The 18,835-nt window shown below is 35.0% G+C and overlaps 1 protein-coding gene across 1 annotated transcript; it reads right to left on the bottom strand.

Annotated features, from left to right (window-relative positions):
* Positions 1-1,297: 1,297 nt before the first annotated feature.
* On the bottom strand, positions 1,298-18,182 carry LOC135275245 (uncharacterized protein C12orf50 homolog). Its single transcript, XM_064376680.1, has 10 exons — positions 18,029-18,182; positions 16,942-17,019; positions 16,746-16,859; positions 14,711-14,821; positions 9,350-9,457; positions 7,914-8,030; positions 6,380-6,481; positions 5,930-6,133; positions 4,004-4,096; positions 1,298-1,353 (listed from the first exon to the last, which is right to left on the bottom strand). Exons 1-10 carry the CDS (start codon positions 18,180-18,182, stop codon positions 1,298-1,300), a joined length of 1,137 nt encoding a protein of 378 aa, XP_064232750.1.
* Positions 18,183-18,835: the final 653 nt, after the last annotated feature.

Raw genomic sequence — 18,835 nt, 5'->3', positions numbered from 1 at the left:
GAAAGTGTGTACACAGAGCACCATTAGAAGCCAAAAACTAGGGCTTTTTACTCCACATCATAAAAAGATGCTTTAAAATAAAATATTTCTAAGAACCTTGATTCTTTCCCCCAATAAATATTGAAAAAGATGATATCAATAACCACAAAATCCATGCAAATATAAGTATGAGATATCCTAAAATCTCAGTGATTTTCTAAGCTTTAATAAACTCAGAAGTATAAATGCTACAAACTTACAAAAACAGCATTTTAAATGTTAATGACTTATATTGCTTTCAAACGTGTTTTTAAGTTTGAAGGATAAATTTTTATGTTTTTGTTTCAGTCACTGCAGGTGGTTAATTTTGATGAAAATTTTAAAAATTCAATTAAGAAGTATTATTCAAAACACAATTCTAAAAAGGCTAAAAAGAAATCAAAATTAGTTTCTAAATGATGTCTCTCTTCACTTGTAAATATTTATGCTTCTGGAGTTACGCCTTAAAATATCACTAAGACATTTTGGGCACCAGGTTATTTATTCACTTTTTTTCTTAAATACATCCTTTTCTCCAATATAACCATATGATTTTTATTTTCATGGTAGGAAAATGTTTATTTTTTGGCTTGAATCTAGCACACCTCAGCAGATTCTGTAGTTGCCAATTAAAGCACATTGTTTAACAACTGTCTTGAATAATAAACCAATCTTCGTCTCTTTCTATCACACATTAAAGTGTATTTCTATTGGAATTCCTCTAATATATTCATCACCAAACTGTAAGCTGAGACTTCATTCAATTTATTTATACTTTATGTGTTATCATTGCTGAGGGCCCAGCTTAAAATCCAGGTAAAGAAATAAAAAGTGAGTTTCTTCCATAAGGAATATTGCAAAATAGATACCAAAGGCACAATTTTACTTCTCAATCTCTGCAATCTAGCTTGGTTTACAATTAAGGAGTGATTTTAATTGTCAAACTTTTAAATTTTATTAAAATGTTTGCAGTAATGCACCGAATGAATTCCAGACCTACATAAATACACTGGCAGCTGTTTGTAATTTGCATTTTCATCAGTTTTGAAAGAGCACAATGTACTTCCTGCATCTTATTTTCAGAATTTTTATTTTTATCATCTTTAGCTATCCAATATACAGCATAGAGTACTTGAGTATCTCATTCTTTGAATTTTCATTTTTGATTGTAAATCAGATGATGTCTGGCACTTTTTTTTCTCATTTTTCTCTTCTCTCAACCTCCAGGTTACTTGCTCCCATTTCTTCTTAGCTTTAATAATAAAATATACAAAATATTTCAATTATTTTCTTGTTTAATGCACTGGTATTTTGTTCCTCTTTTGCTAACTAAATCTAAAGGAAAAGCAAAAGCTAATCTTATTGTTTTAATTTATACAATTTGAAGATGCTATTCAAATAGCCCACTTCTTTTCAATGCTTACTGTGTTTTTGCATTTGGATGGAGGGGTGGAAAAGGATGGAAGTGACACCATATATAAGGCTGTGCTATGGGACATGCAGAATGAACAGAACGAAGGTTCCATCATATGAAGACAAGCACCTCCACTCACACCAGCAATATCCCTATTACAAAGAACATGTGGCCTCAAGGGAAGCTTGCTGATGAGAATGACATCTCTAGTCGCCCTCAGCTTCTGCCCCTAATTCCCACAGACACGTGCATTTTCCTCTATTATTGCATTATCCCCACAGGATCCAACAACATTTTCCCAAAAGGCTTCTCCTGTCCATTTACACTTCTATGGCCCTGGCTGCCAGCCCCCTAGAGGAACAGACTCATGGCAGCTTGTGTTTTCTGCCTCCTTTCCTCCAGCAGTCCATCTGTCCCCTGGGAAAGGTTGAAATTGCTGCTCTGTGACCTAGCAAGAATATGTGCAGGAAGAAACCCAAGGTAATCTCTCTCTTCCTATTCTGGTGATGACAGCAATTGGGAAGGATAACCATTTTGAGGTTATGCGGTTCCTAATCAAAAGAAAATAAGAAAACAAATGGTTTCATTATAAAATCTATTTAATTTCTGAAGTCCTCATTCTTCCTTTGCGTGTACATTCAGTCCAATTCACTGATTTATTAGGCACCTCACTTTTAAATTTCAGTCACATTCAGATTTAAAATTCTTTCTCAGGGTTTTCTCTGTACTCCACCTCCCTGCTACTGATCCCAATTTCTGGAAGTGGAACAGGAGAGAATGGTGGTGGTTGTGAGAGAGCTAGTAAGAGAATATAATTTCAACAGTCTTGACATGGGTGGGCCCTGTGCTGAGCTCTTATTTTTCTTTAATGGTGGCCTAGATAGCCAGTCTAAGGTTTCTTGGAATTTAATGTGTATCCTAATCACCTGGGACTGTTGTTAAAATGCAAATTCTCATTCATCAGATCTGAGATGGAGATTCTACATTTCTAAAATGCTTCCAGGTGATGTCATTGCAGCTAGTCCTCAGACCATACTTTAATTAACAAAGTTTTGGTCAGTGGATGCTGGCTCAGTTTCTCCTTGACTCTCTGGCAGAAGCAATCTGTTGAGATTACAGCTAAATACCACCCCACCCCAATATGGCTCAACAAGAGCCTCTTTCTGGTGCTTATCCTTTTAATCCCAGCCAGAAGACTTCATTTCCCTCCCACAAACTCTCTCCTACTTGAGGCTCACAGGAATGTGAGGTGACCTCCCATGCAAACTTGCACTTGAAAATCTCAAGAAGCTGTCTCCAGTCCTCTCCTATTAGACATGACTTGCCTTCCCCCTAGCCCAGATAACATTGCAAAATTTTTCCTCAAAGCTTTTCTCCCTCGATTGTATCTGGGAACTGCAATGCAGCCATACCTGGATGCATAGATTCACAGCTAGACATAGATGGTACATATATTATGTGCTGAAGTTACCCTTCCTTTCCCAAATAACCTTCTGTAATTCTTGTTTAACTATCTGGAATGGGAGGGGAGAAGGCTACTGAAAGACAAGAGAAGTCATTAAGATGGGGATAAGGAAGGAGCACATCCTTTAATACTCCAAATATCACCTTGCCCATAAGAGGACCATGGGAGAAAAGGCTGTAGAGCTCAACAAGTTTCACTCAGGATATCCATCAACCCCTCACCTCTTTCCCCACCCCCCAAATTCAGTGCAATAACCTGTGAAAATTCACACAAAGTTAAGGGAAAGTAGAATCAATTAAATAGCACTGCAACAGAGTTCTCTTGCGCATTGTATGATTTGGGAAAGATGGGGGATACAAGGAAAACAGTTGTCCCAGTATATGAACATAGAACACAGATCCATGCCTTAAGTCACAGTTGGAGTCAGTAGGACTTCCCTAACTGGAACTTTTTTTGAAATGTTCAGTTGTCTGAGATGTAATTGAACGCATTATATCCAGTATGGATTTTCAAACCTACTGAACCAGCCCAGGACAGTCTGGAAGAAAACACCAAGCTGTTTAGCAAAAGAACAACTTGAGGTCAGGGTTACTACAAACCTCTACCCTGAGGAGGTTCCAAGGATCCCCAGTTTCCCAGAGGACAGGGTTCAACAAGGGGGAGACCACAGTCCCTCAGAAGCTACTGGCTGAGAAATTTCATCTTGGATGTCCTGTCAGCCTGTACCAGCCAATTTGTCTATGGTAGATATAGCAGAGCCTTAATGTCTTGTGTTAAGACACAGTTTAATGTATTTGCTTTGTAGCACAGCCAAAAATTCATCTAACATATTACATACTTGCTGCAATTACTGTTTGTTGCCCAGGAGAGAACTGTATAAAAACCTTTTCTGGTAACAACGTACAAATAGGCAAAGAGGAACACAGCAAAACAGTCAAATTAAATTACTAGTAGACATGATAACTACTAAACTCCAAGTAATTAAATGTGCATATATATCTTGACATTTTTATTTATCTTCATGTTTTCTAAAATATTCCTTGCACTTAAAAACTTATTCATTTTCAGAACTGCATAATACATTAAAACCACTTATAAATAGTTACCTGTATATATCTTCTCACGTTTTGAATAAGTTTTTGAAGAAGGAATTCGTTTTGGCCAGGCTGAACCATTATATGATGTTGATATATATTTGTCTGAGGGAAAAGAATCCAGGATTAAATATTTTAGAACTTTAAAATCATATTCCAAGGGTGTTTCAAAGTTATAAACATCTCGGGGTGAAGCTATTCTCTAAGGAATTTATTTTACCATTTCAAAGCTAAGGCATCAGGGATACAAGTGAGTTTATTAAGACAATTTAAGTTATAAGTGAACATGGTTACAGATTATTAATTGGCTGTTCCGTGCTTCAAATAAAGATAAGATACAAGAGAGTATGATATCTAAATGTAATAAAAATTTTCACTGCATGGCTTAATCATAGTTTTACATAAGTTCTGCTAGTGTCTGTTTGAGCTTTTATTTAAAAACTGTGAAACTTTCAAGGTACAGCCCAAGTCCTGTGTCCTTCCATGAAGTGACTTCCATGGTTGCACTAAGTAGCATGATGAAGTAGTGAACTCACTATCCCAGACAGCCAAAGCATTTATATCCTGACCTGGTCCTTCAATACTTATTTTTCTCTGACATAGCTACATTTCTAATACTATCTAACAATGTTATATTTGTGTTTTCAAATATTACTATGCAGCTGTATTCTCAAACATGATCCACAATACCAATAATTTGCTTTTCTCTTGTGTTGACATTTGCGCTAATGGTGCAAAAGAAATACAGAGTATAAACTCTGGCACCTTCATACAAATCTAGACATCGACAACTGTTCTAGTACTCATTGTATTCTTCACAGCCATCCACTTGCAGTTTAGCAATAATAACAATAAATAAAATAATAATAATAAATAAAATTAAAAGCCAGTTTCACCTAAGAATATCCTGATTTACATATACACATTCCTATATCATTCTAAAGAAAAGAGAAAAATAATTCAAATAATGCAAATGTCTATTTAAATTGTATAGGAAACACCTACTATGTACCCATGAACAAAATGTTTATATACACCTACTATGTACCCACAAACACAAAATGTTTATGGGTACATAGTAAGTGTATATAAACATTTTGTGTGGGTACATAGTAGGTGTATATAAACATTTTGTTTGTGGGTACATAGTAGGTGTATATATTTCTTAAATTATAAAAGAAACTAAGAAAGATATAGTCTTATGCTTCCAAAAGTACAAAATATTCAGAACTCCACTAATCAGACCATGAACAAGGAAAAATACAAACATGAAATCATACAGAATTGAGCAGCAGTTTGTTAAGTTGAAAGAAATGAAACTCAACTTCAAAAGAGCAAAATCCATCTGAGAAACAGGAAGAAAAAGAGATTTGGTTCTCTTCTCCCTGGTAGCCTTGTACTTCCAGACATATACTATGACTCTGCCTATTACATGATGAAATGACTTAGAAGCAATCTATACATGGTGAGAGGGATGAGAGGTTGTCAAAAATATGGCAGTTAATCCCCAAACTAACCCTTTCCGAAAATAATCATGAAGGCCTACAGAAATGGCAAGGCACTAGTCTGACGGTGATAACTGAACAATGTAGTTAATGGAACAAGAAAATGTCAGCCATTTAAAAACAGTCCTCCAGAGTGACATGAAGCTGTCCAGGGGGAACAAAGTGCAGTGCTCTGATAAAAGAAGAAGAAAAACACTCTAGGGAGGTGCAATGTGAAGTCATTGCACTCACAACGTGAGTTTTCTTCCACATCCCTTAAATCACGTGCAGCAGTGCACGTGGAAGAAATCTTCTCACTAGTTTCTATGGTGGTGATGGCCAGGAAAAAGAAGAGGGGAGTAGGTAGCAGTGAAGATTAGCCAAGCCATCAGAAAATTCCATGGGAATGCCAACCACAGACAAAAGTAAACCACATCAAGAAAGGACCTCTCACCTGGACTGACGTTGGGTTTGGGTGCCTTGTTAACATGGACTTCATTGTAGGACCCCTGTGTGGGCCTGCTGCGGGGAGGTGCATTCAACGAGACACTCCTGACGGCATCTCTTTCAACGTGAACATAAGATGCGTTCTCAGTATTTCGATTTTTATTATTGCGATGGTAACTCATTTTATTTTGGGGACCTGGGGTCTGTGCTGCTGTAACGAAAGGCAGGAGGGAGTGAGGAATAAAACACAGGCTGGTTTCACACCCATAAATAACATATTGCACTGTAAGTGCTTGATGGCATAATGGAAGCCAAAATAATGAAGTTTAGAGTTGAGTTGACACCTAAAGTAACATCTATGTCACATGACACTAATTTGTTTTTCAGGTAGAAGATATCTGACATTACTCTCTTTTAAAATTACAATTTAGAAATATCAAATGTATGGACACTTTACCTCTCTGCATTCCAGAGCCAGGAAAGTTCTTTGGTTCGTCATAAATCCATTTTCTTTTTTTCACACCTTTAAAATGAGGCTTCATTGGCTGGACATCATTCACTTAGAAAAGATACAAATTTTACAGTTTCTTTAAGAGATGCTTTTATCTTTGAAATTATTGTGGGTGATAATTACATATCTGTGCATTCACATGTCAAGCAAGAGTAAAAAATAAATGTACTACCCTAATACTTTACTTTTTAGAAAAAAAGGTGATTTATTTTTAAGGGCCAAAAAAATCTATCTTGGAAGTAGACTGATGAGATGACCTTCAATAAGTAGCTTTCCTCAAAGAAAAATACTTTTCTCCAAACGAATGTGTGGATTCTTTTAACGGAACATAAAATTGCATTCAAAATATAATTATAAATATTATTATAATGCTATTATTAAGTAGTTTTAGAATCATTATTTTCAACATGAATCTTTTTGTACTTTTTAGCCAAAACTACTACTTCTTAAGAAGTTGGATTAACGTAAAATACTTTCAGTGAATTTTACCTTTTTCTTTTAAGGACTTAAGTTGGGTGTACAGAGAGTTTAGTCAAGACTAAGTAATCAGAATTTGTGAGTTCTAAGAATATTAAATTTTCACTTTTTATTTGCATATTTTCACATCAAAAATTTTATAGATATTCTCAATTTTTCAGGAATTTCTATGGTACATATCTCCAGAGAATTTTTAAACAATTTTGTAGAGGGGGCATTCTGTCTCTTCACTGTGCGGGGCTTCTGAAAATCACAAGTGACCACTGCACAGAGAAACTGATCACCAAATGTGCAGTGTAGATTATACTAGTTTTCTACAGTAGACTAATACATCTTTCTGTGCTCTCTCAGTTTAAGCTTTAAGCCCTCAATAAAGATCTGATTCACTGTCCCTTCCTCAAACATCATGGCACTGCCCTACTCCCAGGCTGCCAGTCCAATGATTTGGAATCCATATTTTTAACAAGAGCTACTAAACTGGGCTTCTTGGAGGCAAATCACAATTATTCCTATCAGTGTCAGGCTGCGATCCAAGAATATTTTAGGGGTTCAATACATAAAATAAGGAACAAAAGAAAGAAGGGAAGGGATCAGGAAGATTCACAAGTCTTCACTGTATCAAGAGAAGTAGTTCATTGAACTGAATGTCAAGGAGAAGCCAAACTAATAAAAAATAATCCAAAACATAACAAAAAGCTGTCAATGCATTATTCCACTATGGGTGAAATTTAAAATGTTATGCTAGTGAATCTTCCAAAAAGGTAGTATATTATTAATTTTAAGACCCAAATTTAAACTAGTGGGAAAGCATATAATGCACTAGGACCTACATCACAGTTCATTGTCAGTTAGTAGAGGATATTGTGTCTTTAATTCTTAGTACTGAATAATTTTGAAACCTTTTTTTCCTTTCTTTTTAAAAATTCTGTTTCAAATAACCAATACAAATCCATGGCAAGACAAATATACCTAAGGCCAAAAAGTGATAGAGCTAATGTCTTACTTGAAGAGGGATCCTCTCTGCACTTCATATTGATATACTCAGTAGCATTTAATACATGCGTTGTAAGTACTAGTCGGGTAGTTAGGGAATGCTTTGGATGAGCACTGTGCTTGTTATCTTTTAAAGGAAATTAAGAACATCAAACGTCAATATTAGTTTTAAAAACAATTTCAGTTAGTATTTCACTATTCAAACATTACATGATGGGAACAGTTCTTTAAAATGATATATATGTTTATTAATTGTGAGGAAAGCATCATTAACATTCCCTAGTTGCCACATGGATTTCCAAATGTCATCAGTAACAAAATAAAACTCTGAAAGTATAGCCATTATTTTCAATATGTAAATAAAAAAATGTGGCAATATTTTTAATATCTCCATACAAAAGTTTTAAAAGGTTTTAAATTTTTATGTTGAATGGTCCCATTTAAGTTGGGGTTCTGAACATATTTTAAATGTAACAACTTTAACTTGTCATATGCTTTGAAGCAGAACTAACTTCTTGTTACATGCTTTGGAGCAGAACTCCTTGGTAGGGCTTTCCACAATGATGAAAATGTTCTAAATCTGTGCTGTTCAATATGGCAGCCATTAGCCTCCTGTGACTACTGAGTACATGGAATGTGGCTAGTGCCAATGAAAAACTGATTTTTTATTTCATTCAACTTTAACTTAAACAGTCATACCTAGCTGGCAGCTACTGTATTAGTATAGCTTTAAGAGTTTCTTTGATGGATTGGGCAAAACCTTTCCATCTTTGAGTGATAAAATGAGAGAAAGATTTACAATTTTCCGCAGAAATAATTGGATCACTAGTTCCCTTTCTTATGCTTGAGAATATTTAATGGTAGAGATAGTAGATAAAATGGGTTTGCATTTTGATTGAGGGTATGTGAAGCTCCCTAATTACAGGACAGCTGTATTTTTAGTCTGTGAGTGAGGGGCACTCAGCAGAGAGACACCACATGGTGGATTCTAAGCACAGTTAAAGGTAGTGTAAAACTATAGTGGGTATATTTTATCACATGTCTTGATTATTCACAGACTAGGGTTAGCAACAAGTATAAAATATACAAGTCTTTTCAAGATTAAACTCTTTAAAATTTTCAAAATATTTTCTAAGAAAATTCATTTACACTGATATTATATATTAAAGGACTTGGTATTACCATTTAAGAGAGCCAGTAACTTTAGAACTAGCAATACTCCTAGAAATTATACAGTTCAACAGGCTATTTTTCAGATAAGGAAAAATTGTCATGGTCATACAATTATGGACAGAGCCAGGACTGGAACCTTAGAGCTCTTGATTCCTATTCAGTGTATATGTGGATTTATTACCATTCCTCTTATACTGGTTTTTATAACGAGCAACCTTATCTTTAACTCGTCTAGCCAAATTACAAATGAATCAAAATTATATAATTCATTACCTTTAGCATTTGAACATTTTGATATGGTGATTTCTTTGTCTTTCATGAAAGCTTCCTTTTTCTTCCTTCCAAGAAACATGTTCCTCTGTGGAACGTAACAGTCACCTCCTATGACAAAACCTTTCTGTCAGTGGCAATGATGGCAGAAAGTGATACAAACTACCTTTCAATACAGGAATATTTTCTACAACACCCCGTTTGTCCACCTTTGTTTGGACACTTCTCTGTGATACCATACCTGTCTCCATACATTTATATGTTTAGATTAATATATGTGGATCTATATATATGTATATGAACACACAGTATGTAAACTTACATATAAATAATTGCAAGAAAATTCACAGAGTCAACAAAGTTTTCCTTAATTTATAATCATCTTTAGTCCCACCCTTTAGAGATACTCAAAGTAAATGTAATTTATCTTCCTTATAAAATCTTCAGAACTCTTAAAGCAGTTTTCATGTTTCCCCAAGGTCTTCTATTTTCCAGGATAAATATTCATAGTTGCTTTAAATATTACATACAAAATTCCAAATTCCTTTACCGTACAAGTTACCTTTTCTTAGCATAAAATATTTATGTCAGCCGGACGCGGTGGCTCACGCCAGTAATCCCAGCACTTTGGGAAGCCGAGGAGGGTGGATCATGAGGTCAAGAGATCGAGACCATCCTGGTCAACATGGTGAAACCCCGTCTCTACTATAAATACAAAAAATTAGCTGGGCATGGTGGCGCGTGCCTGTAATCCCAGCTACTCAGGAGGCTGAGGCAGGAGAATTGCCTGAACCCAGGAGGCGGAGGTTGCGGTGAGCCGAGATCGTGCCATTGCACTCCGGCCTGGGTAACAAGAGCGAAACTCCGTCTCAAAAGGAAAAAAAAAAAAAAAAAAGTGTATATATATATGTGTGTGTGTGTGTGTGTGTGTGTGTGTGTGTGTCAAATAACCTTATTTAAAAATGACACCCAAATGTGAACTAAGTTGTGGAGAAATCAGCGAAACTAGTATAATAATATTTGCCATTCCTGGAGTAATTTTCTAGGTATCAGACCCGCTACTGAGAACTTTAAATCTCATTTAATTATCTTTCCATACTACTTCTAATAATCCAATGTGAGTTTACCGTCTAGTGAAAACTCCTAAATTGTTGTGAAACATTTGGCCAAAACACCCACTATATCTTCCCCTCACAAACTCCATCATGTTGGGTTTCCCCAACTCAAAGAAAAGCCACCATTTAATGTTGTGTAACTAAATGTAAGAAGGTATGCTTCTTATTGTTTGAGATTACACTGTAAGATATGGTTAATTGTTCCAAGAAATTAACTTTCAATTAACTGTAAATTTTATAAATATGTCTACATTCACCCAGTCATTCAATGCATTTAAACATATCATCATTTATTCTACAAGTATTTACTGAGTACACATAATGTGCCAGGCATTCTACTACAGATATTTATCTATAGCGATTGATTATATACAGTTCCTGGCCTCAAGGAGCTTACACAAAAACAGTGATGAAAACGTTAAAAAAAAAAAATTTGGTTTCTGCCATGACAAAAATGGCTTTTATCAGAATAACTTTCATCCCAAAATCAATTATGAAATGCCAAAACACATTGATTGGAAAACAACCCAACGCATGCTCGTGTCATCCCTGAGAGCAATGGAGGGACACAGAGTCAATTGTACGTTCACATTCACCCTGGTTTTCTTCCCTGACGGCGTTACACTCCACACTCACTACAGATTTCTCACTGAAAGCATGTCTAGTTCATCATGTAAGGAAATAACAAGCAGAAAGTGACACCAAGGAGGTAAAAAAGAGCCAAAAGTCTGGGACTGTCTAATTGGCTTGAACTTGAGGGGGGAAATGAAAAAGGAAGAACAACAAAGAAGTTCCCCTGAAATAGGCATAAAACTAAAACTCCCTTTAGGTCATTACCCGACTCCCACATTTTTCATGCACAGAATGGAACCCTAGGAATTAAGCAAAACAGCATCTGGGAGGTTAAAAACTGGTCAGAGATTTCAGCATCTACATACAGCTCGGGAGGTAAAATTTGGCACAGAAGCCTCACCAGAGTAGAGATATCTTGGTGAACACCCCATGTCTCAGTTGATAACCCAGTAAAGCAATGCTGTAGGGGTGAGGGTCATATCCTAGGAATGAGGACTATACCTTCAAAGAAATGAAAATTAATGTATCACCCCTAATAAAGCCCAAAACCAGTCCTTCACAGAATTAAGGTGGCCAGTTGATAGTCTAGCTGCCTGCCAGAAGGAAAGTTTCTTTCTTAAAAAACAACATCATTCATACACCATGTAATTTTTATCTATAATGTTCAGTAGCAAAAAAAATATCAGAAGGGCATAGTAAGACAGAACAAATGAGCAAAAACCTGAGGAAAATGAGAGATATCCCAGTGTTATCAAACAAGAAGTTGGAAAAAATAACAGACACATTATCAAAATAGAGAACTGATAGAGAATTTAAGTAGAAAATCAATAAAAAGGTCAAACAAATTTAGAATTTAAAAAATGGATTGAAGAGCAGAGAGGAAGAGAATTAGTGAACAGGACAGTAGGTTGGCAGAAAGTATCCAGATTTACCTAGAGAAATCAATAAGAGAAAAAGCACATTTAAGATGGACTAGAGACTTAAAAACACACCAGACAAAAGAGAAAGTCAAAATGGCCAATGAGTTTATGAAAAGGTGCTCAACATTATGAGTCATCAGCGAAATACAAATTAAAACTACAAAGATGTGCCACTAGCCCCCCACCAGAAAGGCTAAAGTTAAAGGACTGAAAATTCTCATTGTGGGTAGGAGACAGAGCAAGCTTATCTCAAAGAAAAGGAGTGCTTATGGCCTTTAGAAGACATGTGCAAGAAAGAATGTTAACAATAGTCCCACACTGGAAATATTGTTCATCATAATCTCAGTATCGATACTCATGGTGCTTTCGTGTGTTGTTTTTTGTTTGTTTATTTGTTTACAAACATATAAAGAGTGGTGAAAACTTTGAGTTGTTAGACCCACACATTTCTAGCTGAGGTCTAACAATGCTCATTTCAGTTCATACAGAGATGACCAGAGAATGGCTGGAGACAGGAGTGGGCAGCACAGCACAGTGCAAGAAGCTCTGACTCTGGGGAGAGGTGGAAGGGATCTGAATCCAAGTTCTGAGGCTTGTCGGTGGGGGAACCTCAGGAGAGTCACTTAACACTTCTTAACTTTGTTTTCTCTTTTGTAATATAAAGAAAACAATATACCAGGATGAGTAATTTCTACGATTTAAGATTATAATCTCTGTGAGATGTATGTATATGTGTGTGTGTACGTATTTCCCCAAGGAGCAATGATTCAGTGTTTGCTAATTCAGGGTTCATGTCAGCTTTATGGAACGTAGCTACCAGGAATAACAAGAATCAATCGTGTGTGGGTTTGTGTGTGTATCAACTGTGTGTATATGTATAGACTATATACAGAGAAGAAATGCCCATGTTTTCATATATACATACATATATATAGTATACATCTTATATATAGATATGTGTGTATATATGTGGCATATATCTATCTGTCTGTAGATATTTACAGCAATATAAAAAGGCTACTGCTACAATCAACAGCATGGTCAGTCTCATAAAAAGAGCATTAAGTAAAAGAATCCAAACTAAAAGAGTTCAAACTGCATAATTCCAGTTATATAAATGCCAAAAAGTGCAAAATTAGCCTATAGTAAGAGTGAGCAGAGTAGTGGTTACCATTGGGAGAAGACTACTGACTTGGAGGGAAGGAGCCATCTGGAGTACCATAAATGTGGTTACATTTAACAAGCTATTCACTCCAGATCTGTGAACTTTATTAAAGTGTATAACACATTAAAATAATACTAAGACAATACCTCAAGTATTTTTCTTGAAATTGAACACTAACTCATTAATTATAATTTCAATTTTTGATCACCTTCATTTCAAAGATGTCTTATGAATACAAGGGTCTGAATATGTTTAGATATATCTATCATATACATATACCCAGAAGATTCTTTTATCTAGTGACACAGAGAACAGTATGATGCCTGGAAAATCAATAAGCCTAACTATGCCAGAATCTAGAATGCCAGATGATGGAATTCTTGTAACATCCTTTTGGTATGGTTGTTCAACCAGTTTATGATAGTAATTTATAACAATATTACAGTAATAAACTGGTTGAACAACCACACCAAAAGGATGGTAGATAGACTAATGACTGTATAATGACATTCTCACATTTTCTAACACCCAACAAAGTAGGGAATATATTAGTAATGTCACAATGTGAAGGAAAGTTTCCTTTTATATGAAATCATTAGTTTATCAATGGTGGAAAATAACTTTTGATTCACCAAAAGGCAATTGGATTTGATAATATTTCAAAAAAATGTCCAATTAGAATTGCTCAGGTTAAGTGGATCCCACTTATACAGGTTATATAGACAGTGGGAACTCCGATGGGAGAAACTAGCAGTGTTTCTAATTTGCAGCTAAACTGATTACTTCAAGGCAACTAAACGATGCCAGCTAGACTAAAATGCTGCAGATATAAGAAGAAAGAATCAAATTACTTTAGCACCAGAAGAAAAAAGAAAAAAGCATACACAGAAGAAAATGGCTGACACCAGGACAGCAGAAAGTATCACCAATATGCCTAAGATATACTGGTACTTACTGACACCTGCTCTCAACTCCCTTCCTGATCTTCATGCACATTGTTCCCACCAGCCACACCTTTCAATCTCCCCACAAACTCTCTATATATTTTAAAAACAAATGCCTGGAATTTTCAGTCAAAGGATTGATTTTCCAACATGTTTATGCTAAAAAGCAGTTCCAAAATATTTAAGCTATAATACACAGTTAGAATGTGATGTGTTGGCACACATGATATATATTTGAATACAGCTGCTTTAAAGCAGACTTACTCTAATGACTTATTAATTGCCTCTTTCATTTACAGCTCTGTTACAGTATATTACAGCACATACATGACACCTAAATTCATTACAGTCTGGAGTCGAGCCCACACACACACACACACACAAACACACACACACACACAGGCACACACACATCAGGTTTCTCATTAAAATATGGAAAATGGAATGTCTTACACACTGAACACAAATTCACGCAAGGTATTTGGTAGACATTTTAGTCTCTGAAAGCATCTGATTTTGTAATGTACCTCCAACTCCCTGTGTTAACCATGACATGGTCAAAAAAAGAAAAATTAGTTGTAAAAGATAAAATTCAGACATTTATTATTTGGTGATAGATTCAGTCAATCAGTAATAAATTAACTCACCTCCATTTTCAGAAGCAGCAATGTCAGTCCCTGGTTTCCTTTGCAATGATGTTTTTATTTCATCTTGTCTTTCATATTGGCTAAATTTTGTCGGAACTGTAAGACTATCTCCTAGAAATAAGAAGAAGAAAAAGTCACTCCAGAAATTATTAGATGCTTAAATAAGAAATTTATGGTAGAATTCATGATGAAAGTAAAAAAGCTTTCAAGTTAATGCGAGTGTTGTTTGAACAGTGATCTAATAAACAATAAATTAATAAATATATGAGTTTTAAATTCTGTAATTGTCAACAAAGAAGTGAGTATATTCTCCTATTTGGATTATTTATTCAATGGCAATTAAAAAATTTAAGCTATCTAACACTATTGTATGTATTTAGTCAACACTAAACATATGGATATGTTTCTCATATACTGAATTTTGTAATATTGCTTTTGATTTTATCTGTTCACCATGAACAATCAGATAAAATGTATTAACACTACAAAATGCTAATTACACTGATAAATAATACTCTCGGCTTTCCTCATGCACTTCTAGATAATTTTATTCTAAAATAAACAAAAGCAGAATAAAAGAGAGATGACAACCTAATGCAATGTGTGATTATGGATTGAATCCTAGACCAGGGGATAACATTAATTTTACTATAAAGAACATTAATGGTATAATTGGTAAAATTTATGGGAAAAGAAGGTTGTGAATGATATTGTTTTCAGTGGTAATTTTCTGATTTTTATATTTATACTACAGTTATGTAAAAGCAAAGCGATATCATTTCTATAACTTATTCTCTTAAACAGTTCAGAAAATTATAATGGTATATTTAGAGAGAGTGAAAATTGAAATATGGTAAAATGCTAACATTTGAAGGAAATCTAGGTGAAGGGTATATAGGAATTAACTGAAGCTATTTAAAAATAAAAGCCTTGAAAGCATAATACAAAGCAAAAGTACATACAATAGTCTTCATAATATGCCATCTTTTTTTTTTTTTTTTTTTTTTTTTTTTTTGAGACAGAGTTTCGCTCTTGTTACCCAAGCTGCAGTGCAATGGCGGGATCTCGGCTCACCGCAACCTCCGCCTCCTGAGTTCAGGCAATTCTCCTGCCTCAGCCTCCTGAGTAGCTGGGACTACAGGCACGCGCCACTATGCCCACCTAATTTTTTGTATTTTTAGTAGAGACGGGGTTTCACCATGTTGACCAGGATGGTCTTGATCTCTTGACCTCGTGGTCCACCCGCCTCGGCCTCCCAAAGTGCTGGGATTACAGGCTTAAGCCACTGCGCCCGGACAATATGCCATCTTTAATGTTCATTGTTAACTTATTTTTTTCTTTTGTTTTTATTTCCTTCTGTTTTTTCTCCTCTGAGTAGTGCAGCCTTGCAATCTGTCCTTCCCTATATGGCTCCCAAGTCTTGCAGACTCTTCTCCATCTGATGGTGTGTTGCTGCCACCTACCGCCGCACGTTTGAATAGTTCGCTACAAACAGACTTGCACAGCATCTTGTGGATGTTCATCCACAATAAATCAGATTCTCCAAAAGTAAGCGCCATAAAACACAGAGCCTTTGATTTGTCCTCCAGCACGGAACCTGAAATAGTCTTGTCCACAGAAGACTCTCATTCAATGACCAAATAATCTTTGTCCTGCCGCTAGCGTCATTCTGTGATCTCCTCTTCTTGGGCTAGGCTTACTTTTCTATTCAGAAAGAAAAATCTAGACCTCTTTCACAGGGGTGATTTACCTCAAAGGCAAATAAAATGGTAAAAGCAAATTATTTACAGGATTACCCCATGGAGTGTGTAGTGTCATGTGTGTTATGAAGTCTATTCATTCTGTCATTTCTCTAGGATAACATAACCCCATTAATAGCAGCTTTGGGTCATCCAATACAAACACTTTTTTCTAGCTCTCAATTACAATGTATTATTTATCACTTTATTCTTCTGTACATCATACTAAATAATTCAGTCTATCACACCAAGTATCTCTTATATATCACTATGAATGCTACCTTTTCATTTCTTACCGTTTTGCAATTCACTGCCACTTTCCAACGTCTTTTCTGACTCTTTCTCTGATATACGGGCCACACTTTTCGAGGATGAAATACCTGGAGAAGTATGAAATCTGTAGTATTCTCCTAATCGACCATAAGCAAAGTAATAGTTAGTATATTGATCACATCAAGTATTATAAAATACAAAAAATGTTTGATTTCTTACCAGATTTATGACACATCTCCACAATTGCTCTTTTTTCTTCAATTTCTTCAGGAGTCATTGTCCATAGACTAGAAGCATCTATAGGATACATTTTTTAAATTAAATTTTCCCAAAGCCAAATAATCTGAAAATTTATAAACTAGAAAGAAAAACCCCAAATACTGTTTTCATGGATAGATTATGTTTTTATATGTTTAAAGTCAATAATTTTACATACTAGTAATAGTTTCAAGTTGCTACATTTTAAGTATTAAAGAGAATTAGTCAAGAGAAAAGAAAGGACTATGTAATATGTACTTTGAAATGAGATGCTGAATGTATAGACTCAATGTTGAGATGGTGTATGTTTATTTGGAGGTTGATGTAGGCATGAGAGACATGGAGCTGCAGCACACAGAAACAGTAATAAGTAGCTCTGTGTATTCCTAAGCACAGAAACTATGGTGGCCTGTGACCCACAGAAGGACACATTCCCGCACAAAGACAGAGTGAGAGTTTATTTTTCTTCATGTTTATCTTGTATATACATACCTTCTGGCACCACTGTGCTGGGTGGACATGGGAGGCAGAGGATGAACAAAACTGCAAAAACCTGGATTCTAAACTTGTTCATACTCTTGTGAGGATGACCTAGAATAATGCAGATGACAGTGCTTTATAGATTATTAACTATTACATAGACCTCTGTAACTCAAAGATTAAATGTGAAGCTAATATATTATTAATACATATGCATATAAATAGAAACATGTGCATCAATGTGGTTTAGAAACAATTTATAAAAAAAATGGAACTTATTAGTATCTCTCTATATATACTAATATATACATCTGTATATATTTAAGCATCAGATATGTCTCCCAACCATCACACAACAAAAATTTCCAATCCAAATGATCATAAATATGTTAGACATAGAACAAATTAGAACATAACGAATTAAATTTGTTTAATACAATTCAAGTAATGTTCTCAGCAAAATCTGCCTTATATATTTCATCATAAACCTCTATAGTTAAACATATATGTAGAAAATGTCGCGAGGTTTGTGAATGCGCATTATAAACCTGAGAAAAGGTCTACTAACCATTTTGTTTATCTATTTCCTCTTCTTCCTCAAAATTAGTTTTTAAAACTAAAGGACCATGGATGGGTCGTGATATATTGTCCTGAGGTTTCAAAGGTTTCTGATTCTGGGTCTGGAGTGGAATTCCTTCCAGACTTTCTTTCTGTAGTGTCATATCTGCAGAGAAAATGCAACATTTTAGTCCATTAAAGATAAATGTGATGATAAGTATATTTGATAATCAATCATTGCCCTCCTAATTAACTATATATTATTTTACAACATGTATAATAATAATGCAATAATAGATTGTGTTTCTACGCATTAGCAATGAACAAACTGAAAATGAAATGAAAAATAATCCCACTTACAATAGCATCAAAGAGAAAAAATATTTAGGAATTAATTTTAAGATGTGCAAAATTTATATTCTGAAAAGATTGTTGAAAGAAGGAAAAAATGTTGTTGAAGGAAGTTACAGAAATGTTGAAATGGAAAAATATCCTTGTGTATGGATTGATTTGTTGTTGGTATGGCAATATTTTCCAAATTAATCTATGGGTTCAATACAACCCTTATCAAAATCCCAACAGACTTCTTTGCAAAAATTGACAAGCTGATTCTAAAATTTATATGGACATTACTACAAAACTAAAGTAATCAAGACTATCCGAACTAGCATAAAAACAAAAATAGATCTACGTATCATTGGAATAGAATTGCAAGACCAGCAATAAACCTTTATATGAATCAATTTATGCTCAATTGGTTTTCATCAAGGGTACATAGACCATTCAATGGAGAAAGAATAGTATTTTCAACAAATGG

Source organism: Aotus nancymaae, unplaced genomic scaffold (genome assembly GCF_030222135.1).
Source record: "Aotus nancymaae isolate 86718 unplaced genomic scaffold, 86718_ANA_hifiasm-v0.15.2.pri h1tg000016l, whole genome shotgun sequence".
In the NCBI taxonomy this organism is placed as follows: Eukaryota; Metazoa; Chordata; class Mammalia; order Primates; family Aotidae; genus Aotus; species Aotus nancymaae.
The sequence above is the reverse complement of the archived record's forward strand: the minus strand, read 5'-3'. Positions and strand labels throughout refer to the sequence as shown.

Bases quoted from the DNA above. Each gene is read 5' to 3' on its own strand.
- LOC135275245 (XM_064376680.1), bottom strand. From the start codon at position 18,182: ATGACACTACAGAAAGAAAGTCTGGAAGGAATTCCACTCCAGACCCAG. The intron at 9,458-14,710 runs GTGAGTTAATTT...GTTTTGTCATAG, and splicing joins TGCTGCTTCTGAAAATGGAG to GAGGTGACTGTTACGTTCCA. The intron at 6,482-7,913 runs GTAAGACATTAG...ATCTTTTCTAAG, and splicing joins CAGAGAGGATCCCTCTTCAA to TGAATGATGTCCAGCCAATG.